We start from the raw sequence: 27,964 nt of genomic DNA, 5'->3' as shown, positions 1-27,964 counted from the left end.
TCTTTTATAGGTCCAGTCTGCTGACCATATGTAGTTTACTGCTTTCTTTTTATGTTCTGGGCTCTTCCAGAGACTTCTGGCTGTTCTAACTCATATCTAAAATAAAAACCTCCCTCTTAACCATATCATGACAGTTTATACTGTGTTTTCCTTTAATCTCTCCTGCCCACATTTATTAAGACAGAGTCTTACTATTTAGCACAACCCAGATTGATGTCAAAGTTGAAATCCTCCAGTTTTAGCCTCATCAAATTTCTGGGATTGCTCTATTACTGTTTGCTTGTCTTATTCCTTCTGTTTTATCTGAAGTTCCTTGTCTTCATTTCTATGGCCTTCTCTTAAGCAGATTAGTCTCTTTCATTGAGGATATCCTCAATAAATGATATTAATATATATTATAATTATCTAGCCAATGAAGGATATTACATATAATAAGGATATAATATATATCCAGTGAAGGATATTAATATATACTATCTGATCTTTAGGTTGCTACTGGTTTTGTTATATTTCATTATTTATAATGTCTTATCGATTTTCCATCTTTCAGAAAATTGTTGGTCTTTTTTGCACGTGGCTTTCTATTTCATTTCATTGTTGTTTTATGTCTTGTTATTTCATATAGTGTGTGTGTGTGTGTGTGTGTGTGTGTGTGTGTGTGTGTGTGTACTTATGTGACATGTGGATATCAGGGACAACTTCTTGGAGCCAGTTATTTTTTTTCTAACTTAACTTGGGTTCAAGGGATCAAACTCATGCCATCAAACTTGTTTTGTGGGTGGCAAGCTCCTAGTTAGCCATTTTGCCTAGAATTCTTTATAGTATTATATTGAACAATTAACAGATACTTGTTAAATGAGTAAATGGAAAATATGGTCTCTTGTTAACCCTGTATTGAATTGGAATTATATTGAGGATGAGTTGTATTCGGTTATAGTTAAAAAAAAATTGATAGTTAACTTTTCTTTCAGGATCATTTAAAAAATTACCACAGAAGATTTTGCCGGCCTTCCAGGTAACATGTTTATACTTGAACTTTTAAGATGATTTATTTTCATCTTTAGAAACTGGGTTTTTTATCTTTGAAGATAGAAAAATCTGTTATCTTTTGCAGATTGATTTCTGTGCATACTGATTGTTTAGTCTTTTAATTATTTTATATAAGAGAGAAATATTAACACAAGTCATGTAATGACTTAGTGGAAGTAAGAAAAAATACATAGAATGGCGGACAAGAAGAATTGAACACTGAATTATTAGCACCGAATGGTTATAGTAGTTAAATATACTTATTTCTATAAGTAGTGAAGTATACATATTTCATTAAGTTTTTGGATCATAAAGACCTTGCATTTTGTTTGAAAGATTTTTTTTTTACCCTTTGCTTTCCAAAGGTTTGTTTGTGCTTTAAATTACTGAGTTTAAGCAGAGTAAAAGATAAAAACAAAAACAAGCTTGGCTTTCTTGACCCCCTCCTCCCTATGTGAGCGCGCGCACGTGCGTGAGTGCGTGCGAGCGTGCGTGCGTGAGTGCGTGTGTGTGTGTGTGTGTGTGTGTGTGTGTGTGAGTGTGTGTGTTGCATGCCTGCATGTGCATGTGTTTTCTCCCAAGATTCCCCTGGCATTGCAAACTGTAAGCTTCCAGAACCAAAGTGAAAGACCAAACACTTGACCTGTTCTGAGGCTCATTCAGCTGAGCCTCCTTTTGGTTTGTTTGAAAGATTTTTTCCGTACTACTAGTAAAATTACTTAACGAACAGAAATATTAATTGTAAGATAATAAAGTAACAGTTTATATCATTAAAGGTTTATATATAATTTAGTTATTAATCTGAAGTCCAGCCAACCATGTAAGAAGTTATATAGAATTTGTGTGTTTTTGATATTTATGAAACATTAAAAGTTTAGTATAATTTTAAGCAAAAGTTTATTAACCCTTTGTAGAGCTGCATAACAGCAAAGTGCTCTTGAAAAGTCGCAGAGAAGACAGTGTTAGTTGGAGATGTTGAGACTGGTGTCTATAAAATTTTCATTGTGTTTAGTGCCTGTAATATATTTCAGTGGTAGTAATGCTGGCCTGTAATGCTAGAAGTCCTGGGTTTAGTTCCCAAAACAAAAGCAAAACATTTCAGGACTAATTGAGTTTCTTCAAAAACCAGAATTGCTGTTCAAGTATAGTAGTTGTCTGGACCAATTTTAGATACAGATATTAAACTTTGAGTAGACATATGTAGATAATAAAGTAACTTCTCTCAGTATTACATTCAAATGGAATGTTTGATGGACTAAATAGTAGTGTTTAAATAGTAGAGATATTTTTTCCTATTTAAAGTTAACATTTTGTGTGTGAGTTTCAAATGGACAATAATATAAGTAATAAATGTCTTACAGAAATTATATATTTACTTTTTGTTTTTACTAGAGCCCCCAACATTAATACAAGACAAGGCCAGAATGTACTGGAAATCTTACAAGACTGTTTTGAAGAACAAAGTAAGGCTTCATTTTTAGATGAACTTTCAGAGTTGGTATATGAAAATAGAAATCTATTACAAATGTCCAATGTAGCAGATATGTTCTAGCATTTAAATATATAGAGCAGTTTCTTCATAACTTTTTTGAGTATACATAACCAATCCGTCTTGTACCTTTTGATATATTGAAGAGAATGTGGAATATTATTGATACAGCCACAGTAATGTGCCATCTTTAATTCACACTGAATTCCTATAATCTGGAACTCTATAGATCAATACTTTGCACAAAAGAAGGTATTTCCTTAATTTGAAAATCTAAAATCATAAATATTTGGAAATCTAGCAGTTTGGATTATGAGTATCATGCCACAAATGGAAAGTTCTATGGAACTTTATTTTATGCACAGAATTACCTTCAGTCTTTGTGTATAAAGTCCATGTGAAATGTAAGTAAATTTTATGTTTAGAGAAAAATCTTGAAATGCATATGTAAATATTCTGAAATTTCCCTAAAACATGAAATTAGATCCAAGCATTTCTATAAGGGAAAAAGTACAAGGGATCATTTGCATTTGAAATAATTTTGGTAATTTACATTTTTTATTATAAAGTGATGAATTAGGGCAAAAAACATTCTGAGGCTGAGCATGAGTAGACAGTAGAGAGATGGTAGATGCTTTTGTCTAATGTCATCTCCCAAAATGTGGACTGGAACATTAATTTCCAATGCTGTAAAAGTGTTCAGAGATGAGACTTTTGAGGTGTGGTTAGGTCATAAAGTTTCTGTCCTTATGAATGAATTTAATCCAGCCATATAAAAGACCTTGGGAGCTTTGTCAGGTCTGTGTCTTAATTTGCTTGGAATAAATAAAGACATAATCTCTGAAATCTCTGTGCTTTTTAAATAACTCAGTTTCCTGTGTTTATTTTGCAGATTTGGGTATGAAGCTCAGGGTATTGTAGTTGTTTTTTTTTTTTTTAAGATTTATTTATTTATTACATATACAGTGTTCTGCCTACATGCCAGAAGAGGACATCAGATTGAATTGCAGATGGTTGTGAGCCACCATGTGGTTGCTGGGAATTGAACTCAGGACCCCTGGAAGAGCAGTCAGTGCTCTTAACCTCTGAGCCATCTCTCCAGCCCGGTATTGTAGTTGTTAGGCAAGCACTCTATCACCGTGCTACATCCCTAATTCAGTCTCAGGTATTCTGTTAGCATGAAAAGTAAGATAGCGGAAAAAGTATCTGTATTACAGACTGAAAGAACTGAAATTTTTTCCTCCCCTTAGGAATTTTGTTTGCTTTTCTATTTCTGGTGTTTGTAGGAACATTTGAATATTACATTGATACAGATATCTCTATTTTATTTAGGCTAACTGTATTTTGAAGAGTCAGCTGACAGTTCTTCATAGGTCAGGTAGAGCGGTGGTTCTCAATCTTCTAAGGCTGTGACCCTTTAATACGGTTCCTCAGGTTGTGGTGACCTCCTACCATAAAATTATTTTGTTGCTATTTCATAACTGTAATTATGAACCACATTGTAAATAACTGTGTTTTCTAATGGTCTTAGGTGACCCCTATGAAAGGGTTATTTGACCCCCAAGGAGTTGCAACCCACAGGTTGAGAGCCACTGATAGAGCCATTCAGTTAGAATATTTCTTCCCAGATAGTCTCAGTGTGTTGATCAGGCTAACCTTGAATTCATAGAGATCTGCCTGCCTCTTCTACCTGAGTGCTGAAATTTTAAAAGTTATATTCTACTTTACCCAGTTGTTTTTTTTAGTACATTTAATACATTTCAAGTCTTGTCAATGGTTTTTATTACAGATTCTACAGAGTCATTGCTTTGTACCACACCTAAAGCGAAAGATAATTGTACTCAGTCAGCAGGCAAAGAGGTAAGTCTATTAGGAGAACTGATGGAGGTTTGGTACTTTAATGAATGATGCTTAAGTAATGTTCCTATGCACATTTTATTTAGTTGTCTTATTCTTTAAAAAGAATCCTATGCTTCTCTTGACTTTCATAAATTTGGAGGTATTATAAAATTTTGGTTTGATATTTCTAGTATTTGACATTGGGAAAAATACAAAATTATAGCAATCCTTTTTGTTTCTTCTAAACTGATACTTAAGAGTTTCAGGGAAATGGGTAGCTTAAAGTTCCTGATTAGACTGACAAATGTGGTTGTTTTCAGAAGACTGACGGCGCTGGTTGCTGTTCACAAAAACTACTTTTGGTTGACTATGTGATTTGAAGGGTAGGTTGGTTTGTTATTCAAAAGTAGAACAGTTTTAGTTTTTCTTTTCAAGTACTATATTTGAACCCAGGGCCTTGCACATGCCAAACACAGGACTGAATCACTGAACCACACTCCTAGTGGTAACTTTTTGAAGTCAGTGGCCCAAGGAAGCATAGTAGTAATTAGAAAGCTCATAGAAGTAAAGTTCATTAAAAACCGATAAACTGTCCTACTACAAGCTGACCTGGAACTTAGCTGTACTGCCTAGGCTGGCCTTGAATTCACAAACCTGATTGCTGTATTTGTATAGATTGCCTTTGGTCTAAGGAATGTAGACAACCATATCTTTCAGAATTTGAGAGACCTTTCATAATACGAGAAATTACATTGATCTTTGAAAGTTAAAATCAACCTTAAAATTTCCTGGGAACTTGACTTGATCATTAAATTCTTAAGAAATAAGTTTATATATATATATAGTAAATCTTGATCTAGATCATGATTATAAAAATTCACCAAAATTTGCATTTAAATCAGACAAGCTAGTGTACAACTACAAACACAATACTTAGGAGAGAGAGAAGGATCAGGAGTTCAAGGGCATCCTTGGATACACAGCAAATTCAAGGACAGCCCTTGTCTCAGAAGTTTTTTAAAGTCAGGCACAATGGTACACATCTGTGATCCCAGCACTCAGGAAACTGGGGCAAGAGACTCCTATTCAAGTGAGACAGGGTCTCAAATTAGTTAATAATTACACACACACACACACACACACACACACACACACACACACACACACACACACAGACATACCAAGGCCAGAAAAAGCCATCTGAGATTGGAGAAAAATACTCCTCTCAGCCAAACAGAAGATAGATTGATACCTGTACCACCTACCAGCTAGAGAGGAAAACCTCTCTGAGTCAGCAGACATATAAGAACCTTGTTCTCCCTCAGAAGTAAAGAAGATTAGCTACAGATTATATATTGCTAAGCCTATCTTCATTAACTCCCAAAGCTCTAATTTGTTTACACTTTATGCTTAACTAGCTGTCACAGTAGTGTTGCTGGACTGCTGTAACATACTTCATTCTACCTAGAAAAGGAACCTCAAAAGTTAAGACCTATAAAAACATTTTAAGGGGGGAAGAGGGGAGAACAATATTTGTGAATATGGATGCAAGTATCTCAAATATTAAATTTAAGCAAAAAAGTCAATTCATTATATATATGTAAGAAAGAAGAGTTACAGGTGTTTGTGAGTCACGTGATATAGATGGACTTGGGTCCTTTGGAAAACACTGTGCTCTTAACGGCTGAGCCATCTCTTCAGCTCAATAAAACAAACCCTAAAAATATACTAGAAATAAAATTAGGACAGGTAGTCAGCTTCATAAGGGTAGAGGAATCAAGTCTAAATATCCATGTACAGGCTCCTGTATTATCCAAGGAACCATGAATGTCAGATCTGAAGAGTAATATGAATATACACCCAGATTCCCATTACTTAGTGTACCATCAGTAAAATACAATCATGCATATGTTATTTCTCTCTGGAAAGCCTTTTGAAACTAAATCCATTTTTGTTGGATTCTGGTTCCATGGGCATTCCCTGTCTATCAAACATTATAATCCCAGGAGGAAACAAAACAAGTGTTCACCATAATCATATCTTGTAAAATAGTTAGGGCAGGTTGTCACAACAAGTTCAAGCTTACCACTTGTTAAAGGAGCAGCATTATACAACTCAATCTGTAGATTCCTGGCAATGACTAGGCCTTTGAATTAGGTATGCTGTGTTAACCCTTTATTACAAAGAGTGAATCCGAAATATTGTATTGTTTTATACTTCCTTTTATATTTTTGAACTTTACCTTAATGGCTTCACTATGTATTTCCATTAACTTTCTTTTTTTTGTTAATATAATTATTTGGGGTTTGTATTTCCATGAACTTGCTTTTTTTTTTTTTTGTTAATATCATTTGTGGTTTGTGTTAACTCTGGTGTTTTAACTTTTAGAGATATTATATGACACTCCATAGTTTTATTCCCTCTCTGTTCAGTACTTCTTTACTATACACTACCAGCTTTGCTGTTTAAAACTTTCCTCCAATTTTAAAAGGGTGCATCTAATCACAATTAACAATATAATAAAGTAGATCACATGTATTTCTTTTGTGCTCAGTGCCAGGCATCACATTCAAAATCAGTACGGGTTTCTTCAAGGAGGAAAGACGCTTCTCTGAAGGTTGCTGCAGAACCAAGTGAAGTTGCCTGTGGATCAGGTTGGTAGCACATTTATGGCAGTTTAAAAGCTGAAATGACATAGGTGGTGCACATGATGTGCAAGGTAACAAGATCAGGCTCAGACTAGGTACAGTTCATTAATTATTCTATGCTCTTCTGAATGTCTTACTTTTTGTATTGAATCTCAATTTTTTTAATATTTTATTTTTAAGTTTAAATTTAAATTTAAATTAGAAACAAGGTTGCTTCACATGTCAATTCCAGGTCCCTCTCCTTTTCCCTCCCCTCCTCCTGCGCCCTCCCACCAATCCCTCCAGTATCCCCTCATTTCCCTAGAATTTTATTTAATACACTTTTGAACTTTGACCTCATTTGGTTTTTGCTATGTCACTATAGTGTTACATTCTAGACTTAGAGTAGGTATGATTCAAAGCCAAGTGTTCTCATTTATTTGCCTACCATTCACAAAATTTTTCTCTGAACTTTTAGTTTTATTCAGTTAAAATTCTAAATAGAATAGGCTTTGTGAGGTACATTTTTTGGGGGGGTTGTTTTTTGTTTTTTGCTTTTTGTTTTTTCAGGACAGGGTTTCTCTGTGTAGCTTTGGAGCCTGTCCTGGAACTTGCTGTGTATATATCAGGCTGTCCTTGAATTCACAGAAATCTGCCTACCTCTGCCTCCTGAGTGCTGTGATTTTTTGATAATCATTTTTATTTTTCTCTTCCTCCCCAGCATATATATGCCTTTCAAAAATGCTAAAGTTTGAAGGGCACTATAAAATGTGTGAGAGGATGACTAAGGTATATTAGAAAATGTGTGCATGCCAATTATCGATAAGGACTTTTCTTTCATAATACCCTTGTCCCATTGTACAAACCTAGCACTTTGCTACTTTGCCACTGTAGGCAGAACAGAGCCCCCACGGCCCATGTTCTAGAGCAAGAATTGGAGTTTCCCTGTAGTCAGTGTTCTGCTACAATTTTGAGAGAATGTGGGTTCTTTCCTTTCCTTTTGCATAGTGTTGTTTCTGGGTTGCAGACATGTCAGGCACCTAGTCCAAGGACAAATGGGAAGTGAACAGGAAACCCAGGAGACCATATTGCGAATTGTTCCTTAAGTCTTCAGTTTTCCGGGTAGATACCCTAGTTTCTCTTAGATTTCAGAGCCCTATTATTGTTGGTTGATGGTTGAGTTTTAAGGAATTTAGTTGCATTAAGAGGGAGAAGCATAGAAATGACATCTTACCACTGAACTAAAAGCTCTTTTTTGTTGTACTTAATTTTTAAAATCTTTGTATTTAAGAGCAATAAGTTAGTATGAACATTCTTTAAACATTTTCTTTGACATTTGAAGACTGAAGGTGATTTTATATAAGTATGTATGTATATTCTCTCTGTATATATATATATAGATACTTGTATGCACATGTTATGTGTATGCATGTTGTATATGTGTGTATGTTCATCTAGCTACGTTAGCTTACACTCTTAGTCAGTCCATAGCAGAATCTCATGATTTCCGTATTCTTCATATTTTAGCTGTGTACAAGCTTTACATCTCAAGACTTTGGGCATAAATTTTGAAGTTTCTGTGTTTGAGGATTTCTGTAGTTCCATAACACAGATAGTATGGACCAAGTCATGTTCAGTTCACTAATTTGGTAAATCAGAACTCTTAAAGTACTTAGGTATATTAAATATAGGCCTTTGATTCTAACCATAATGAACTATGTGTTTTCTGAAAGCTTCTAATTCTAATTATGGTTGATTTTTTAAAAGTACATTTGATTTAAATACTATTTAACTGCTGAGAACTGTTATCATATAATTATCTTTTAGCTCAGGCTAATGAAGGTCATCAGAAAATTCTGGCTACTGATACTGTTTCTAAAAGTACCATGGACTCAAACAGCATGTCAAGTGAAAAAACAAATGCTCACCACAGGGCCACCAATGATAACTTTTACTTATCCGGTGGCTCCCCTGTGGTTCTTTTGGATGCAAGAACGACTGAATTGCAGAATGGTACTTCATCTCTTGGCCAAAGAAGAGTGTCTTCCAATGTAAGAAATTCAGTAGATACGAAATCTTCAAATACAGACATTTCTCTTAAAACCAGGAAAAGGTAAATTTTGTTTGAGTAATAATGATTCATTGCAAATGGTAATTTAGCCTTTTATATAGATTTGAAGAAACGGGTTAAGGGGTAGCATGAGAAAAAATGCTTTTTGCTTAACTTTAGTTTTTAATTACTTGCAAAGAAGGCATTAAAGTCTACTTCGAGATATTTGGAGGTTAACTTTTCTGTAGTCTGTAGAAAAATGTTTTCTTTGTGGGGCTGGTGAGATGGCTCAGCAAATTAAGGCACCTGGTGTGCAAGTCTGGTAACTAGAGTTCCATCTCTGGAAACCAAATAAAGACGGAAAGACTCCGCAAGCTGTCCTCCAACACCCATGTGCATTCTGTGGCATGTGCATCCTTAGACATCATGTATGCACATACAAAATAAGACCAAGTTTTCTTTGTGACAGTAAGTTTTCTGTAATGTCTTTTGTTTACTTAAGATTTTATAGTTATCTTTTTTTTGGTTTTTATGAGACAGGGTTTCTCTGTATTGTTTTGGAGGCTATCGGTCCAGCCCGGCCTCGAACTCACAGAGATCTGCCTGCCTCTGCCTCCCGAGTGCTGGGATTAAAGGCGTGTGCCACCACCGCCCGGCAAGATTTTTTAGTTATCTTACAAAACAATAATTTTCATTGCCATCTTTATATATCATTGTACATTGCTTACATTCTCTCCACCCCATTATCTTTAACTTCTTGAAAGAAACAATTTATGTTTCTTTGCATATTATTTGTGATTAGGTCCCTTCTAGGACACAAAAAATAGGTTATTTAAGATACTTTTTTTGTTATGTGTTTAGTTTTTATTTGCAACTTTTTTAGCAGTGATGATTAATTAGTTGTTTTTAGAAAAGTAGAGTTTTTACATATTTAGGAGAAAAATTACAGTATTGGACTTTTCAGTCTTCAGTAAGGTGAATTAAAAATTACAAACATTTTAAAACATGTTTTCCTCTTTCAGATCATTGTTTCAAGGAGATGCTACTAGGATTTGTTGTTCTTTCCTTCAAATAAAATTAAACACGATACTTTGTTATTTTGAGGCCTGTGTAATAAGTGAAATTTACCTTATGGAGAACTTGGCTTACCTTTTTAACCTTCCAGGTTAAACTTTGAAGATAAAAGTATTTTGAACCAAGCAGAAATAGTGAACAATGCATTAGATGTAGAGGATAACATATTAGAAGGACAAGAAAGGACAACATCAGAAACATCTCAGAAAAGAGGACAAGATCTGAGCTATGAAATTCAACGACGATCTAAAAAGAGTTTTTCAACATTGTATTTAGAAGCTGTCAAGAGGAAAAGTGAAAGGTAAAGTTATTACAAAACTATCCTTTTGGACATGCTTTTTAATTCATTCTGTGAACCATATCTGGATGTTCTATGTTATTTAATATAGAAATTTTCTTATTTCCTTTTTTATTGAATTATAAATTTTTTTATTTGAAAAAATAAGTCTACTTTAATCCTATGGCTCTATTTTTTATTATTAATTATTAAAAAAATTTAAATTAGAAACAAGCTTGCTTCACATGTCAATCCCAACTCCCTCTCCCTCCCCTCCTCCTCCACCAACCCCCACCAGCCCCTCTTTCCCCACCCCTTCTCCCCTCTGTTCTCCAAGGAGGGTGAGGCCTTGTCATGTCATCCCAGGAAGGGCCTAGGCTCTCCCCCACTGATCCAGGCTGAGAGATCATCCCACCATGTGGAATGGGCTCCCAAAGTCCATTCCTATGCCAGAGATAAATACTGATCTATTATCCCAGGCCCATGTTCGGGGTGGGGGGTGTGTGTGGAAGGGGTGGAGTGGGAGGTGAGGGGGAGGGGGTCTAGCTCAGACCCATGCTGGCCTCTCAGTCACCAGTCTGGGGTCCATGAGCTCTCTCTTGTTCAGGTCAGCTGCCTCTGTGGGTTTCACCAGCTGGGTCTTGACTCCTTTGCTCATCACTCCTCCCTCTCTGTAGCTGGGTTCCAGGAGTTCAGTTCAGTGTTTAGCTGTGGCTGTCTGCCTCTGCTTCTATCAGTACTGGATAAAGGCTCTAGGATGGCATATAAGGTAGTCATCAATCTCATTATTGGGGAGGACATTTAAGGTAGCCTCGTAGCCAGTTGGTGTCATCCTTGTAGATCTCTAAAATCTCACTAGTGCCAGATCTCTCTTCAATCCTATAATGGCTCCCTCTAGTAATGGTATCTCTCATCCTGATCTCCTATATTCTTCCCCTGGCTCAGCCTTCCTGCGACTCCATGTCCTTCTCTCCCCTTCTCTTTTCCCCCCCTCTTTCTCCCTGTTCCCTCCCCACCCCTTCCTCCCATGCTCCCAATCCTCTCAGGATATCCCATCCTATTCCCCTTCTCTAGGAAGCATGCATATCTCTCTGGGTGTTTCCCAGATTCTCTAGCGAGAGATTGTAGGATGGCACTCCCCTGTTCCATGTCTAAAATCCATATATGAGTGAGTACATACCATGCTTGTCTTTATGTGACTGGGTTACCTCACTCAGGATGGTTTCTTCTAGTGCCATCCATTTGCCTGCAAATTTCAAGATTCCATTGCTTTTTTTTCCACTGAGTAGTACTCCATTGTGTAAATGTACCACATTTTCTCTATCCACTCTTCAGTTGAGGGGCATCTAGGTTGCTTCCAGGTTCTGGCTATTACAAATAATGCTGCTATGAACATAGTGGAACAGATGTCCTTGTTGTATGAGTATGCATCTTTGGGGTATATGCTTAAGAGTGGAATTGCTGGATTTTGTGGTGGACTGAATCCCATTTTCCTGAGGAATCTCCATATTGATCTCCAAAGTGACCATATGAGTTGGCACTCCCACCAACAGTGGAGGAGTGTTCCCCTTTCTCCACATACTCTTCAGCATTAGTGTTTTTGATTTTAGCCATTCTGATGGGAGTGAGATGGTATCTAGAGTTGTTTTGATTTGCATTTCCCTGATGGCTAAGGATGTTGAGCACTTTCTCAAGTGCCTCTCAGCCATTTTAGACTCCTCTATTGAGAATTCTCTATTTAGTTCTGTAGCCCACTTATTAATTGGATCCTTTGGTGTTTTGGAGACTTGCTTCTTGAGTTCTTTGTAAATTTTGGAGAACAGCCCTCTGTCAGAGGTGGGGTTAGTGAATATCTTTTCCCAATTCTGTGGGCTGCTTTTTTGTCTTGCTGACTATGTGCTTTGCCTTACAGAAGCTTCTCAGTTTCGGGAGGTCCCATTTGTTAATTGTTGATCTCAGTATCTGTGCTATTGGTGTTATGGTCAGGAAATGGTCTCCTGTACCAATTCGTTCAAGGGCATTTCCCACTTTCTTTTCTAAGAGGTTCTACTAGATGGATGTTGAGGTCTTTGATCCATTTGGACTTAAGTTTTGTGCATAGTGATAGACCTGGATATGTCTGCAGTCTTCTACATGCCAGCATCCAGTTATGCTAGCACCATTTGTTGAAGATGCTTTCTTTTTTCCATTGTATAGTTTTAGCTTCTTTGTCAAAGATCAGGTATTCATAGGTGTGTGGGTTAATATCAGGGTCTTCAATTCAGTTTCATTGGTCTACCTGTCTATTTTTGTGCCAATTCCAAGCTGTTTTCATTACTGTAGCTCTATAGTAGAGCTTGAAGTCAGAAATGGTGATGCCTCCTGAAGTTTCTTTATTGTACAGGGTTGTTTTGGCTATCCTGGGTCTTTTGTTTTTCCATATAAAGTTGAGAATTGTCCTTTCAAGGTCTGTGAAGAATTGTGCTGGTATTTTGATAGCGATTGCATTGAATCTGTAGATTGTTTTTGGTAAGATTACCATTTTTACTATGTTGATCCTATGTATCCAAGAGCATGGGAGATTTTTCCATTTTCTGGTATCTTTAATTTCTTTCTTTAACAACTTAAAGTTATTGTCATACAGGTCTGTCACCTGTTTGGTTATTGTTACCCCAAGATATTTTATGTTGTTTGTGGCTATTGTAAAGGGTGATGTCTATACATAGTAGAGCTACTGATTTTTTAAAATTAATCTTGTATCCTGCCACTTTGCTTTAGGAGTTCCCTGGTAGAATTCTTCAGATCGCTTACATAGACTATCATATTATTTGCAAATAGTGCTAGTTTGACTGCTTCCTTTCCAATTTGTATCCCCTTGATCTACTTTTGTTGTCTTATTGCTCTAGCAAGAACTTCAAGTACAATATTGAAGAGATAGGGAAAGAGTGGACAACCTTGTCTTGTTCCTGATTTTAGAGGAATCGCCTTTAGTTTCTCTCCATTTTGTTTGATGTTGGCTGTCAGTTTGCTGTATATTGCCTTTATTATTATGTATGCTCCTGTTATCCCTGATCTCTCCATGACCTTTATTATGAAGGGGTGTTGGATTTTGTCAAAGGCTTTTTCAGCATATCTTGAGGTGGTCATGTGGTTTTTCTTTTTCAGATTGTTTATATGGTGGATTACATTGATAGATTTCTGTATTTTGAACCATCCCTGCATTCCTGGGATGAAGCATACTTGATCATGGTGTATGATTTTTCTGATGTGTTCTTGGATTTGATTTGCCAGTATTTTATTGAGTATTTTTGCATCAATGTTCATGAGGGAGATTGGTCTGTAGTCCTCTTTCTTAGTTGTGTCTTTTGGGTACTAAGGTAATTGTAGCCTTGTGAAAAGAGTTTGGCAGTAATCCTGCTTCTGTTGTGTGAAACAATTTGAAGAGTATTGGCATTAGCTCTTCTTTGAATTTCTGGTAGAATTCTGCACTGAAACCATCTGGCCTGGACTTTTTTTGGTTGGAAGACTTTTGATGGCTGCTTCTATTTCTTTAGGGGTTATAGGTCTATTTATATTGTTTATCTGTTCTTGATTTAATTTTGGTAAGTATTATCTATCTAGAAAATTGTCCATTTCTTTTAAATTTTCCAATTTTGTGGAGTACAGGTTTTCAGAGTATGGCCTGATGATTCTCTGGATTTCCCCAGTGTCTGTTGTTTGTCCCCCTTTTCATTTCTGATTTTGTTAATTTGCATGTTCTCTCTCTCTCTCTGCCTTTTGTTAGTTTGGATAGAGGTTTCTCTATCTTACTGATTTTCTCAAAGGACCAATTCTTTGTTTCATTGATTCTTTGTATTTTTTCGTTGTTTCTACTTTATTGATTTCAGCTCTCAATTTGATTATTTCCTGGCATCTACTCCTCCTAGGTGAGTTTGCTTCTTTTTCTTCTAAAGCTTTCAGGTGTTCTGTTAGTTCTCTAGTGTGGCTTTTCTCCAGTTTCTTTATGTGAGCACTTAGTGCTATGAAGTTTCCTCTTAGAACTGCTTTTACAGTGTGCCATAGGTTTGGGTATGTTGTGCCTTCATTTTTATTGAATTCTAGGAAGCCTTTAATTTCTTTTTTATTTCTTCCTTTACCCAGGAGTGATGCAATTGAGCATTGTTCAATTTCCATGAGTTTCTGGGGTTTCTGCAATTTGTGTTGTTGTTGAATTCTAATTTTAAGCCATGGTGGTCTGATTAGATACAGGGGGTCATTCCAATTTTTTTTTTGTGTGTGTGTGTGTGTCTGTTGAGGTTTGCTTTATTGCCAAGTATGTGGCCATTTTAGAGAAGGTTCCATGTGGTGCTGAGGAGAAGATACATTCTTTTGTGTTTGGATGGAATGGTCTATAGATGTCTGTTAAACCCAGTTGTGACTTCTGTTAGTTCCTTTGTTTCTTGGTTAAGTTTCTGTCTGGTGGATCTGTCCAGTGGTGAGAGTGGGGTGTTGAAGTCTCCCACTATAAGCGTGTGGGGTTTAATGTGTGATGTGAGTTTTAGTAATGTTTCTTTTATGAATGTTGGAGCCTTTGTATTTGGGGCATAGATGTTCAGAATTGAGACTTTATCCTGATATATTCTTCCTGTGATGAATATGAAATGCCCTTCTTCATCTCTGTTGATTAATTTTAGTTTGAAGTCTAATTTGTTAGATATTAGCATAATGACACCCACTTGCTTCTTAGGTCCATTTGATTGGAAAATGTTTTCCCTACCCTTAACTCTGAGGTAACATCTGCCTTTGAAGTTGAGGTGTATTTTTTGTATGCAGCAGAAGGATGGATTCTGTCTTTGTATCTATTCTGTTAGTCTGTGTCTTTTTATGGGTGAGTTAAGACCGTTGATATTCAGGGATATTAATGAGCATTGATTGTTGATTCTTGTTTGTTTGGGTACATTTTTTGTAGTGGTATTATGTGTGTTTTTCCCATATTTCTGACTTTTGGTAAAGTGAGATTATCTGTTGCGTGTGTTATTGTGAGTGTAGTTAACTTCCTTGGATAGGAGTTTTCCTTCCAGAACTTTCTGTAGGGCTGGAGTTGTGAATATGTGTTATGTAAATCTGGTTTTGACATGGAATATATTGTTTTCTCCATCTATAGTGAGTGATTGAGAATTTTGCTGGGTATAGAAGTCTGGGCTGGAATCTGTGGTCTCTTAGTGTTAGTAGGACATCTATACAGGACCTTCTGGCTTTCAGAGTTTCCATGGAGAAATCAGGTATAATTCTGATAGGTCTGCCTTTATATGATACTTGACCTTTTTTCTTAGCTGCTCTTAATATTCTTTCTTTATTCTGTATGTTTGGGGTCTTGATTATTATGTGGTGAGGGAACCCTTTTTTTGTGGTCCACTCTATTTGGTGTTCTGTAAGCTTCTTGTACCTTCATTGGCTTCTCTTTCTTTAGGGTGGGAAAGTTTTCTATGATTTTGTTGAATATGTTTTCTGTCCCTTTGAGATGGTTTTCTTCATCTTCTTCTATACCTATTATTCTTAGGTTTGGCCTTTTCATGGTGTACCATATTTCCTGGATATTTTGTGCTAGAGATTTGTTGGATTTAAGACTTTCTTTGGTTGATGAATGTATTTCCTCTAGTTTATCTTCAGCGCCTGAGATTCTCTCTTCCATCTCTTGCATCCTGTTTGTTATGCTTGCATCTGTAGTTCCTGATCATTTACTCAGCTTTTGTATTTCTAGTATTCCCTCAGTTTGTGTTTTCTTTATTGTCTCTATTTCAGTTTTCAGGTCTTGAACTGTTTGAATTGTTTCCTTAATCTGTTTGATTGTTTTTTTTTTTTTCTTGGCTTTCCTTGCTTTCTTTAAGAGATTTGTTGATTTCTTACAGTTTTTGGTTTGTTTATTCTTCCATTTCTTTAAGGGATTTTCCTATATCCTCTTTGAGGGCTTCTATCATTTTCATGAAGCTGCTTTTAGAGGTCATTCTCTTCTGTTTCATCTAAGTTGGGATGGTTAGGTCTTGCTGGTGTTGAGTCTGGAGACACTGGTGGTGTCATATAAGGCTTTCTGTTGTTGGATGTGTTCTTATACTGTCTTCTTCCCATTTCCAGTGGGTATGGGGGGAGTCTCTCCCTCTCCTGGTGGGTATGGGTTCAAGGCTGTATCCCCCCACCTCCCACAGGAGGGTCGAGGGGGTGAGACCAGAATGGTGGCTGATGCTGCTGGCTGCTTTCTTCTGCCACCAGGTCTCACTCCAATTATAAAATTTTTATTAACATTTGTACAATGTGTTTTGATCATTTATACTCATCCCCATTTATACTCTTCCCCAAACTCTTCCCAGATCCATGCCTTTTCTAGCCATGTAGCTTTGTATCTTCTTATTTTCTTTTTTTAACACAGGTTAAGTCCATCTTGTGCTGTGCATATATTTTTGGATGTGTGGCCTTTCCACAGGAGCATGGTTTACTTACTAGGGTTACATTCTTAAAGAAAACCAAATATCTCTCTGCCAGCAGCTATCAGTTGCCAGTATCTCCTTGGTTAGGAGTGGGACTTTGGGCCCACCTTGGCTGGCATGAGTTTGCACAGGTCTTATGCATATTGTCACAATCATTGTGAGTTCATATGTACAGCTGCCCTGTTATGTCTGGAAGATAATGTTTCTTTGTAGACTTCTGCTGCCTTTGGTTCTTATATTCTTTTCAGTTCTATCCAACAGATCGTCTCATGATCATTTGATTCCTTGAGAGAAGGGGGTGTGATATAGACATCTCATTTAGGACAATCCATGTTATTTTATTCTCTGTATTTGGACCACTTTATAGGTTTCTCTCTCTTTTTTTTCCTGCTACAAATAGTAGCTTCTCTGATGAGGGTTGAGAGATGCATTAATGTATGGGTATAACAAAAAAGCCTATAGGACTTAGCTTAATACTCTGTCCATTTAGAGAATAATAGTAGCAGGTTGGCCCTTAGGGCTTATGACCCCAATAGTGCTGCCTGGTGTGGGTTTCGTCTTATGTAATCAGAGATAAATCCAATCAAAAAGTGGTTGTTACTTCCAGTATTCATGCCATGATGTATCAGTGAGCCTCTTCTGAGGCCAGTCCGTTATTGTAACTCAGGATTCACAGCTGGTAAGACTGGCCATGGAGGAGTGCTGCTTACTAGCTTGCTCAGCAATGGCTTGCTCAGCCTGCTTCTTAGACTATCCAGAACTACCTGCCTAGGAGTGGTTACTGCTCACAAGGGACTGGGCCCTCATCAAGCACTTATTAAGGAAATGCTTAATAAATGGAGACATTTTTTTTTGTTTTTCAATTGTGTTTTCCTATTAGGTAACAGTAGCTCATGCTAAGTTGACAAAAACAAAACAACAATAAAACCCGTAAAACAAACAGAAAGCACAGGGAAATCACTAAATGTGTGAATTGCCTAAGATGTACAAATGCGTTCTTTTATGAATATTTTAGCGAATTTATAATTCTTTTATAACTGAGTAAATGCAAGTATGATAATGCTTTCTTAGTAAAATAAAATAAATTTAGGGTTAGCTGTGTGGGGAAAGAGGGCTGTAGCAGGATAACGTTATTTGACCTCCTGACAACAGATTGTGTGGCATTGACTACTTTGTAATAAGAATCATCTTTCCCTGTTTTTATAGCACTGGATTTCTTGTATCTGTGGTATCCTAAGTCAACTTAATTCTGAGCCATTATTATAATCCTGAAATATGTATGAAAATAAGCATGAGATGTTGGAACTTATGAAGTTTTATATATCATAGTTCATTTATATGAATAACTATTACATTCATTCACTTAACATCTTTGTATTTGGTGCTATTATAAATGGATTTATGTCAGATATAAAAAGGGTAAGAAGCCATTTAAAATTAGTTATTATTTATTATTGTTAATATTTTTTATATGAAGAATCTATACAAATGCAGATATCTGTGCAAATAGTTTAATCAAATATATATAGATATGGCATGAACTTTCTATTGTAAGTAAATATGTTTGGCTTATAATTATACAGTTATGAATTTCAAGGTTTTAGCATGTGTGTTGATTGAGGGACATCAAAGTAAATGACCAGCTTTAAATTTCTGTGATCTTAGTATTATAAAACGGAGGGAAAGATTAAGTGAAAACTGAGGAGACGTGACTTTATTTCCTGTATAGAATGTTTTATTCACTAAACAAAGGTGAAATAGTAGTTACTTTAACTATTAAAATAACATTTTGTTTTAGTTCCATTGTTAGGCATACAGCAGCAGTTCCACCTCTCTCATCTCCTCCAAATGACATGAAATTATTAGAAGATGAATTTGTTATTGATGAGTCAGATAGAAGTTTTGCCAGTCAACCTTGGGTGACAATACCAAGAAAAGGCAGACATCTGAGACACCATGTGCCATCCCCTGAAAACACTGTAACTCCTGAAGATAAGAAGTCAAGAGAAAAACCTCATAGTGTGTCACCTACGACCTCAATAAGTGATTCACAGCCTCAGAAATCTCCCCCAATAGGGAAATCTCAGCCCCCTGTTGAAAACATCCTTGGGACTAGTTGTACAGATGAATTAGAAAATGACTGTAGATCTACAGAAAATAAAATGCATTCTGAGAATGCCAAAAAAACATCTGGACGCAAAAGGACTGTAAGACAGAAGCAAAGAAGAGTATCAAAACCTAACGTAGTTGAAGAGCAGCTTAATATGGGACAGGGTAAAAAGGGAAAGAGGAATATGTCAAATATTGGCCAAGACAAGTTACAAGTAAATTCAAAAAGAATTAAGAAAGACTGTGAAGATTCGAGAAAAGAGCCTACTCCCAAGAAACAGATGCCCCCTATTGGTAAGTGTTTATATTAATTCAGAGTATGAGTATTCTTGAATTATTTATAGTTGTTATATTCTTCCTTAGCTTTGGGAAATAGGCAAAGTAAAGCTGCCTGCAAAGTTTCACAAGACTTTTTGGGGTTCTTTTTGAGACTCTCTCTAGGTTTAGTTCAGTGCAGAGTCACTTTTTAAAATATTTAAATAGATCCTAAGGCAAAAACACACATGGAAAAGTGAAAGATTATAAACAAGTTAATGAAAATGTTTCCCATGCTAACATTATACTTTGGGAGGGGTATATAAATTGACAGATACATATGTATTTATAGGATGAAAGTAGAAGAACAGAAAATAAATCTCTACCCAACATTGCCATAGATTTTTTTTTTTTCCGAGACAGGGTTTCTCTGTGGCTTTGGAGGCTGTCCTGGAACACACTTGGTAGTCCAGGCTGGTCTGGAACTCACAGAGATCCGCCTGCCTCTGCCTCCCGAGTGCTGGGGTTAAAGGCGTGCGCCACCAACGCTGCCAGAGATTTTATAGCTATAAATATTTTTGAGTAAAGACTGGTTAATAAATATAATGGTTTGATATGTTGCTATACTGATTGTGAATTTCCATTTTTTGTTATAAATTACCATGCATTTAGTAGCTTAAGCAACACACTTAGCATTTTTTTCTAACATATAATTTTTAGGTCAGAAGTTTCACAGTATGGAAACAAAGATCTTTGTTTAGCTCTATTTCTGGTGTGTCTGTAAGAGGTCTGCTTCTTATTTTTTCTATCCTTTTGCACTATGTATATAATCCTAGACTGATGATCTTTCTCTGTCACCAAAGGTAACAATGCTTTGTTTCCTCTGTCACTGATTTCTCACTTCTCCTACTATCATCCAAGTTCTGTTTGATCCCAAATTTTAAGGATACTTGTTTGAGCCAGTAGGGTTAACTGAAAGTAACCTCATTTCAAGGTTTATAGTTTAGTCATACTAATTTCTTCTTCCAAAATTAGATTTCAAGACAATTAAAAGGGAAGGCAGTAATTACCTGTTTTATTTTTGTTTAATGGTAAGTACAAAGAAACAATCTTCTGTCTTTCAAAAGATACTCCGACTAGGGAGATAGCTCAGTGCTTGTCTTTCAAGCAGGATGACCTGATTTTGATTCCCCAAACCCAAGTTAGAAAAATATAGCTGTTGTGGATTCACATCTTTGTAATACCAGTACAGGGGAGACAAAGATAGGCAGATCCTTGGGGCTTGGTGGCCAGTCAGCATAGCCTAACTGGTGAGTTCTAGGTGTAGCTTTCTCAATAAAATGAAACAAAATAAAAATAAATAAATAAATAAGAAAGATAGGACTTAAGGTTGTCCTCTTTTTTCCATACATGTGTATCTGTATGATGTGCCTGAATGCGCGTACACACATATTTCTCTTTTAGTTTATGACAAGCAGTGTGAAGTATTTGCATATAATTGACAGAAAATCAGAGAGCTGATTGAAAACACATGGCTTTTTAAAGAAATAGATGTGAAAGTAGCCCATGGGATAAACTTAAGATGTTTTTGTAATTGAGTTTTATTTATTTAAAATCGGTTGTGAACTTTAGAAAACTGATATTTTGAATGGATTTTATGGGTTTTCTTTACATTAGAAAACAAGAAAAACCAGCATAACATCCCCCAAAATAAGGAAAAATCTGGAAAGAAATATTTTTCTGGTAGATCCAGGAACAAATTTGTGCCTGAAGAAGTGTCTGTGAGTGTCAAGAGACGTAGAGTTTCTCAGCCTCCATCTGAGTGGTGGCTGGTAAAACCAGAGAAAGGTAAGTGTTTTTATTTAAATCATCTTCATTGAAAGGTCCCTACAATCACTCTCTATGGGGTTATTTGTGACTTATTCCCATTATATAGAAAAAATTTATAAAGACAAAGTTAAATAGGTTCACCAACAGAAATATTGCCAGAAATACAAAGTTATACAGTGTTCTTTGTGGAGGCATGTGCTATGGACAAACATAGCCAAAGTCATAAGTTCTTTTAGTTAAGAAGGTTTACATTCTATGAGGGAAGACAGCATAGATAAAATAGTTCATGTAATGATAGATAGAATTGAGTACTATTTTAGTATAAGATGCAATAGTGCCACCCACATGGGTGTAGGTGAGTCTTCTCACCTTAGTTACCATAAGCCACATAGCCTTTTTGTAGGCATACCCTGAGGCCCATCTCCTAGGAGATTTAGATTCTGTTAAGTTGACAGCCCTTACTATTACAGATGGTCAGGCGAGTAATGAACAGAGTCCGAGAAAAGACTGTTAAGGAAGTTTGTGATGAATTTAAAAAGTCTAGTACATGTCCTGTAAATACACTTGAAGAAATATAAGAATTTTTATGTGGAAACAGAATTAGCTTATGAAATTGGTATGTATATTTATATGTAAATATAATGACATTGGTATTTCAATGAGTCAGATCATTTGAATAGGCTAATTTTAAATTGTCATTGAATCTTTTCAGGTTCTGTTGATAGAAGTTCTTCAAGAGAAAATGAATCATCAGTGGTGTATCACAATAGAAAAAAACAGACTAAGAAAAATCAGTTATCTAAGAATGCTGGGAAAAAGCCTCTTCCATCAAAAAGACAGAAGACAGAGAGCAGCTCAAGAGTACAGAAGTCTTTAAATGTTAAGGGTTCTAGAGAAAGTGTTAGTAGTCATGATGAAATTTCTGGTACCCAGAGTAAGCCATTGGAAAACAACAAGGCAGATAAAACTCCGAAGAAAAGTCTTGATATTTCTGGGTAATTTCTGTTGTATATATAATATAGCTGTTTTTCTTTTCCCATTGAGAATTCAGTAGTTTGTCTGTGTTATTCAGTATTCAGAGTGAGAATAAGCCTGAAGGACTTGGTCAAAATTGATATTAAATCTGGACTTTCTGCCTTAACTAGATGACATCTAGGTATACAGAACCACTCTGAATTTGTTACCTCATTGTAAAATGGGGAATGTTGAGTATTTAGTTGCCTAGTATATGTCATGGACTGTTAGAGTTACTGTCACTCAGCATCTCTTTTCTATTATTTTCAGGCCAGGTTTGTACTGTTTATTTTTTTTTAAAATTGGAGTCTTCGTAGACTTAAGATACCTCTGTGAACCTAGTTGTAAATATTAAGGTCTGAACATGATGAACTGATACTTGTTATCTATCACTAATTTTATATCTGTATCTTGTTTCTAGAAGAACTTTTGAAAGATAATTTTAACTTTTTTTTTTTTAGACCTACAGGAGGCTCTAAGCATCATGGCAGTATTAGGACTTCACAGAATGTTCATTTAAAGTCTCATACTGGGAAATATACAAATAAGAGATCAATGGAGTCTAATTCAGGTTCAGGAGAGCATAAAAATTCAATTTGGGAAGAAAGGTGTGTATATAGTGTAGTGAGACTAGAAGTCACTCACTATACTAGTATTCCTTTCTCTGTTACTCCCAAACAGAATTTATTTTTGCTATTGGCTTACAGATGTGTATTACATTATACTTTCTGGGGGTAAGGCTTAGCTGATTGTTTTGGGTTGGGAGGCATCTTTCTCTTTTGTATCTCTTTGATGACTTGAATACAATAGAAGATCCATTTATGTTTCATGTGACTCTTGGTTTAAGGTTGCAATTCTTTGCTGTCTTTTGGTGGTCAACCTTCATTTTCTGTCATGTGGCAGCTTGCTTCCTACAAAGCAAATGATTTGAGAGAAAAAAGTGATCATAAGGGAAATCAAATGCCTTTTAATAACTTAACCTCTGGAGTTCTCCATTCACTTTCATGGTTTTCTGTTCATCAGAAACAAGTCATCACAAGTCCAGACTACACTTAGGAAAAAGGAAATGAGACTTTATCTTTTGAAAAGATTGTCACAGATTTTGTGGATGTATTGTTAAAACATCCACTAACATTGAACAAGTAAGATTAATCTGATTGTATTAGTTATGAACTGTTAAAACCTGTAAAAATGCAAGACTACTAAATTAGAGTAAACCTTGGCCTTTGAAGGGAGGTCTGTGGGTTCTTTACTGTTTGAGGGATTGTAATTAGGACTTGGAGGAGGAAAGAAACCTGGGACTAATGTAGTTTAAGTCAGCTATGATGATTTTTGGACTACATGTTCAATTTCATTTTTTTGTAGGTGGTTTCTTTTAAAATTAGGATATGCTTGCTGGTTTCTGTTATTTGCGTGAAAGAATGTTGCTATTGGACTTGACTAAATTCATAACTGATCCATGAATTAATTTAAAGCGTTCTTGCTGAGCTTGGTAGTGCACTCAAGAGATTAAGGCAGGTGGATTGCAAATTCTAGACCAGTTTAGGCTACAATAAGGAGGTCCAGGGCCTGAGCTACCTACTAATCATCTCTCTTTCTCGCTCATATATATATATATATTTGTATTTATCAGATTTGACTTAATTATGGGATCAAATTGATCAAATCATAGTACTTGCTTTCTGCTGCATGGAAATACATTCTTTTTTTTTTTTTTTTTTTTTTTTTTTTTTGGTTTTTCGAGACAGGGTTTCTCTGTATTGTTTTGGAGGCTATCAGTCCAGCCCGGCCTCGAACTCACAGAGATCTGCCTGCCTCTGCCTCCCGAGTGCTGGGATTAAAGGCGTGCGCCACCACCGCCTGGCTGGAAATACATTCTTGGTGTTCTATTGCATCATGTTTAGTTGCATAAGAAAGAAACTGATGGCAGTTTTAAGACATGATCATGAAATTTAGATACATAGGAATTTATATTATAAAAGCACAAATTTTATGTTTTGTTTTGTTCTTAAGTGGACCTTCTAGGCTCAAGGATTATGTATTATCTGGAAGCAATAATTTTGACGTGAATGATGAAAAAGAACAGGAGAATTTGGGTAAGTTACTATTTTCTGCTATCTTGTTTTCTGTGGGCAAGTCCACAGAGCATTTTCTTGATTAATATGGGAGGACCTCTGCATCAGCTCCTGCCTCTACATTTCTGTTCTATTTGAGTTCCTGTCCTAACTTCCCTCTGAGATAAACTATGATGTGGAACTATAAGCTGAAATATACTTTTTCCTCCCCAAGTTGATGTTGGTCAGGGTGTTTTATCACAACAGCAAAAACCTAACATAGATGACAACTGCTATATACACTCAGTCTCAGAGTCTCAGTCACTCTCCCTCCCTACCACTGTGTGTGTGTGTTTTATTCTATCCCATTCAGAAAAATCCTAGACTCAAAAGCATATCTTTAATAAGAACACTTGTCTTGAACTCTGTAAAGGGAAGCTTTTTCCTTGAGAGAAGCCTTCCCGCCAGCCTGGTTCTAGAGCTGCATCAGTCCCAAATAAACACACAGGAGGCTATATTAATTATGAAGCTGTTGGCCTTGCTTGTTTCTTACTGGCTAGCTCTGACTTAAGTAATTACCCCATAATTGTTAATCTAAGTATGTCTCTTACCGGAGAAGTTTCCGGGCTTCCTACCCCATGGCGTTACATCTTGACTCTCTGTGTTTCTTCTTCCCAGAGTACTCCTGGACTCCTAGTCCCACCTATCTAGATTCCTATTGGCCAGCAGTGCTTTGTTGACATATACACAGGACTTCCCCAACAGAATTCTAAATGGCATGGGCCACAAAAATGAATCAGATGTTTTCAGAAAAATAATTGATTCTAGAATTAAAAGCACATCTGTGGAACAGCTTATGTCTCCTAATTCCCCAAAACATAGTATTCCAAAAATGACAGATTCATGACAAAAGAAGGGACCAGCTAAAAAACAGTAAAATGATGAACTCTATCACTATGTGAATATTAGAATAAATGATAGTTAAATGTTATAACACCACAGAGTAAAAACTAAATATTTTTCAAGGATGATGTATTAAGTTTGAAAAGTAACAATTCAGTTTGCTGTTTGTAAGATATTTCCACTTCTCTAACAAAGTTTAAGTAAGGGTCTGGGAAGATGACCCTGTAGATAAAGTATCAGCTAAATAAGCATAAGGACATGAGTTTGGATTCTCATCACCCACCTGAAAGTTATTTGCTGGTCAAAGGCATTGGGGGAGGGCACATGTATATCCCCAGATTTGCTGGACAACGAGTCTAGCCAAAAGCTTCCAATTAATTAAAAAAAAAAAAGAGCCTGTCTCAAAAACAGGTAGAGAGAAATAGAGGAAGCATCAACCTGATCTGCACATATGCATCCACAGCTGCATAGAGCGCACATACAGAAGTGCACACACAAGATCTATGCACAATTCCAGAGTAGTATAGACTATCTTTTCTATTTGTATAAACTCTTACTTAAATAGTAAGAAACCTCAGTGCATTCAATTATCTATCTACCAGATGCCTTCAAGGCTAACTGTATGGGAAATTTTTCAGCAAAGATTAAGGCATCTACTTACATGTAGATTACATGGGAAATTGGATTGGAGTGACAGTGATAACAGCTTAATTTTTAAAGTTGAACTTCACATGTCATAATTAACTTATAAGTTAATGGTATGAAGTCATCATTGCCGGCAGTTTTAGAATATTTTATCACTGTCTCTGGCTTTGCCCCAGTGCCATATCCTTAACCAGCCACCTTCTGTTCTTTTCCTCTTGGGTCTGGGCAAGTACTCATCTGCTTTTGATCGCCACAGACTTATTTAGTATAGGTCAGTTCAGTTTTATAGACACTAAAGTTCCTTCCAGATTAAAAATTCTACATTTGATTTAGTAGTTTTAAACAATATTTTGTTTTCTGGAAGTTTAGACCAACTTTTCAGGAAAATGTATATATTACAGTTAACATAAGTAGCTCATGAAGATGAAGTATTCCAACCATTTATTGCTTCATTGCTACCTCAAAACTCAGTAGGTTAATACAGCTATTGATTTATTTCACATATTTCTGGTAATAGACTTGATTTGTCTAGGCATTTCTTGGGAGGACACGTTTATGATTCCATAGTTAGATATGCAATTTCTGTAAGTTTTAATTGAACTAGATACTGTGTTTGGCACCCATCTTGGATAGACAGAACACTAAGCTGTCTCAGAATCTTTCCCTGTATGGCCTTTTCATGTGACTGCCTTCGGTTTCCTCAAAGCATGGCAATCTTGGGTAGTTGATACTGTTATTATCTTCCCTCAAAGTTTGATCCCCTAATAAAATTTACATATCTTGTTAGGATTTTGGATTAGTACATAAAGTAATTTTTGTGTATTCAATTAGTATACCAAGTCACTCTGGCCAGCAGAAATTCAAGAAGAAATGAAACTGTTGCTAAGGCTTTTTTATTCTTTTTTGCCATTTAAAAAGTTGAGATATAATTCCATAATTCCCTGCCCCTTGTAATTTGGATAAATCTAGAAGTTTGTCCATTTATTTTAGATTTTCCAACTTTTTTATCATTTTTTTATTTTAATTTTAAATAGCTTGTTTTACATGTCAATCCCAGTTCCCTCTCCCTCCGCTCCTCCCTCACTCCCCTTCCCCCCCCAACCCTCTCACCCTATTGCCAAATCCTTCCACATAGGGGATATCTAGAGTCTGTCATTTTACTCTGGGTAGGGTCCAGGCACTCCCCTAAGAGTCCAGGCTGAGAGAGCATCCCTCTTTGTGCTATAGGCACAAGAAGACTGTTTGTATACCAGGGATAGACACTGATCCACAGCTCAGGGCCCCATAGGTTGCCCAGGCCTTCTCGCTGACACTCACATTTTGGGGGTCCAGATCAGTCCCATGCTGGCCTCCCCACTGTCGGTCTGGGGCCCAAGAGCTCTCCCCTGTTCAGATCAGCTGTCTCTGCTGGTTTTGCCAGCCCATTCTTTGCCAATTTGCTCATCACTCCTCTCTGTCACTGGGTTCCTTGGGTTCAGTTCAGTGATTAATTGTGTGTTTGCCTCTGCTTCCATCAGTCACAGGATGAAGGCTCCCGGATGGTTATAGACATCAAGTTCATTATCAGGAATGGGCATTCGAGGTTGTTTCTCCACTATTGCTTAGCTTGCCAATTGGTGTTATCCCTTTAGATCACTTGAGGTCACTCTGGTGCCTGATCTATGTGGTCAATTTTAGAGAAGGTTCCATGTGGTGCCGAGAAGAAGGTATATCCCTTTGTATTTGGGTGGAATGTTCTATAGATGTCTGTTAAACCCAGTTGGGTCATAACTTCTATTAGTTCTTTTGTTTCTTTGTTAAGTTTCTGTCTGGAGGTCCTGTCTAGCGGTGAGAGCGGAGTGTTGAAGTCTCCTACTATTTATGTGTGAGATTTTATGTGCATTTTGAGCTTTAGTAATGTTTCTTTCACGAATGTAGGTGCCTTTGTATTTGGGGCGTAGATGTTTAAAATTGAGACTTCGTCTTGATGTATTTTTCCTTTGATGAATATGAAGTGTCCTTCTTCATCTCTTTTGATTGATTTTAATTTGAAGTCTAATTTGTTAGATATTAGGATTGCTACACCTGCTTGTTTCTTGGGACCGTTTGATTGGAAGATCTTTTCCCAACCCTTTACTCTGAGATAACATCTGTCTTTGATGTTGAGATGTGTTTCTTGTATGCAGCAGAAGGAAGGGTTCTGTCTTGTATCCATTCTGCTAGTCTGTGTCTTTTTATAGGCAAGTTGAGGCCGTTGACATTGAGGGATATTAATGACCATTGATTGGTGATCCTTGTTTGTGCTTGATTTATTGTTAGTGAAGTTATTTTGTGTAGTTTCTCCTCCCTT

At 36.4% G+C, this 27,964-nt stretch overlaps 1 protein-coding gene across 2 annotated transcripts in view; it reads left to right on the top strand.

Moving 5' to 3' along the window:
* Positions 1-27,964, top strand: part of Cenpc (centromere protein C) — a 60,066-nt gene that overhangs the window by 6,748 nt on the left and 25,354 nt on the right. Inside the window, exons 2-12 of one of the 2 annotated variants that reach the window (XM_040747286.1) lie at positions 972-1,015; positions 2,422-2,492; positions 4,308-4,378; positions 6,912-7,011; positions 8,812-9,097; positions 10,200-10,409; positions 18,624-19,228; positions 20,867-21,037; positions 21,732-22,014; positions 22,495-22,641; positions 24,047-24,129. In XM_040747286.1, coding sequence (XP_040603220.1) covers positions 972-1,015; positions 2,422-2,492; positions 4,308-4,378; positions 6,912-7,011; positions 8,812-9,097; positions 10,200-10,409; positions 18,624-19,228; positions 20,867-21,037; positions 21,732-22,014; positions 22,495-22,641; positions 24,047-24,129 — 2,071 coding nt within the window. The remainder of the gene's footprint in view (positions 1-971; positions 1,016-2,421; positions 2,493-4,307; positions 4,379-6,911; positions 7,012-8,811; positions 9,098-10,199; positions 10,410-18,623; positions 19,229-20,866; positions 21,038-21,731; positions 22,015-22,494; positions 22,642-24,046; positions 24,130-27,964) is intronic. The other variant, XM_040747287.1, reaches the window with a different exon arrangement.

The sequence above is a fragment of the Mesocricetus auratus genome, unplaced genomic scaffold, assembly GCF_017639785.1.
Source record: "Mesocricetus auratus isolate SY011 unplaced genomic scaffold, BCM_Maur_2.0 Super-Scaffold_100006, whole genome shotgun sequence".
NCBI classification, from domain to species: Eukaryota; Metazoa; Chordata; class Mammalia; order Rodentia; family Cricetidae; genus Mesocricetus; species Mesocricetus auratus.
The sequence above is the reverse complement of the archived record's forward strand: the minus strand, read 5'-3'. Positions and strand labels throughout refer to the sequence as shown.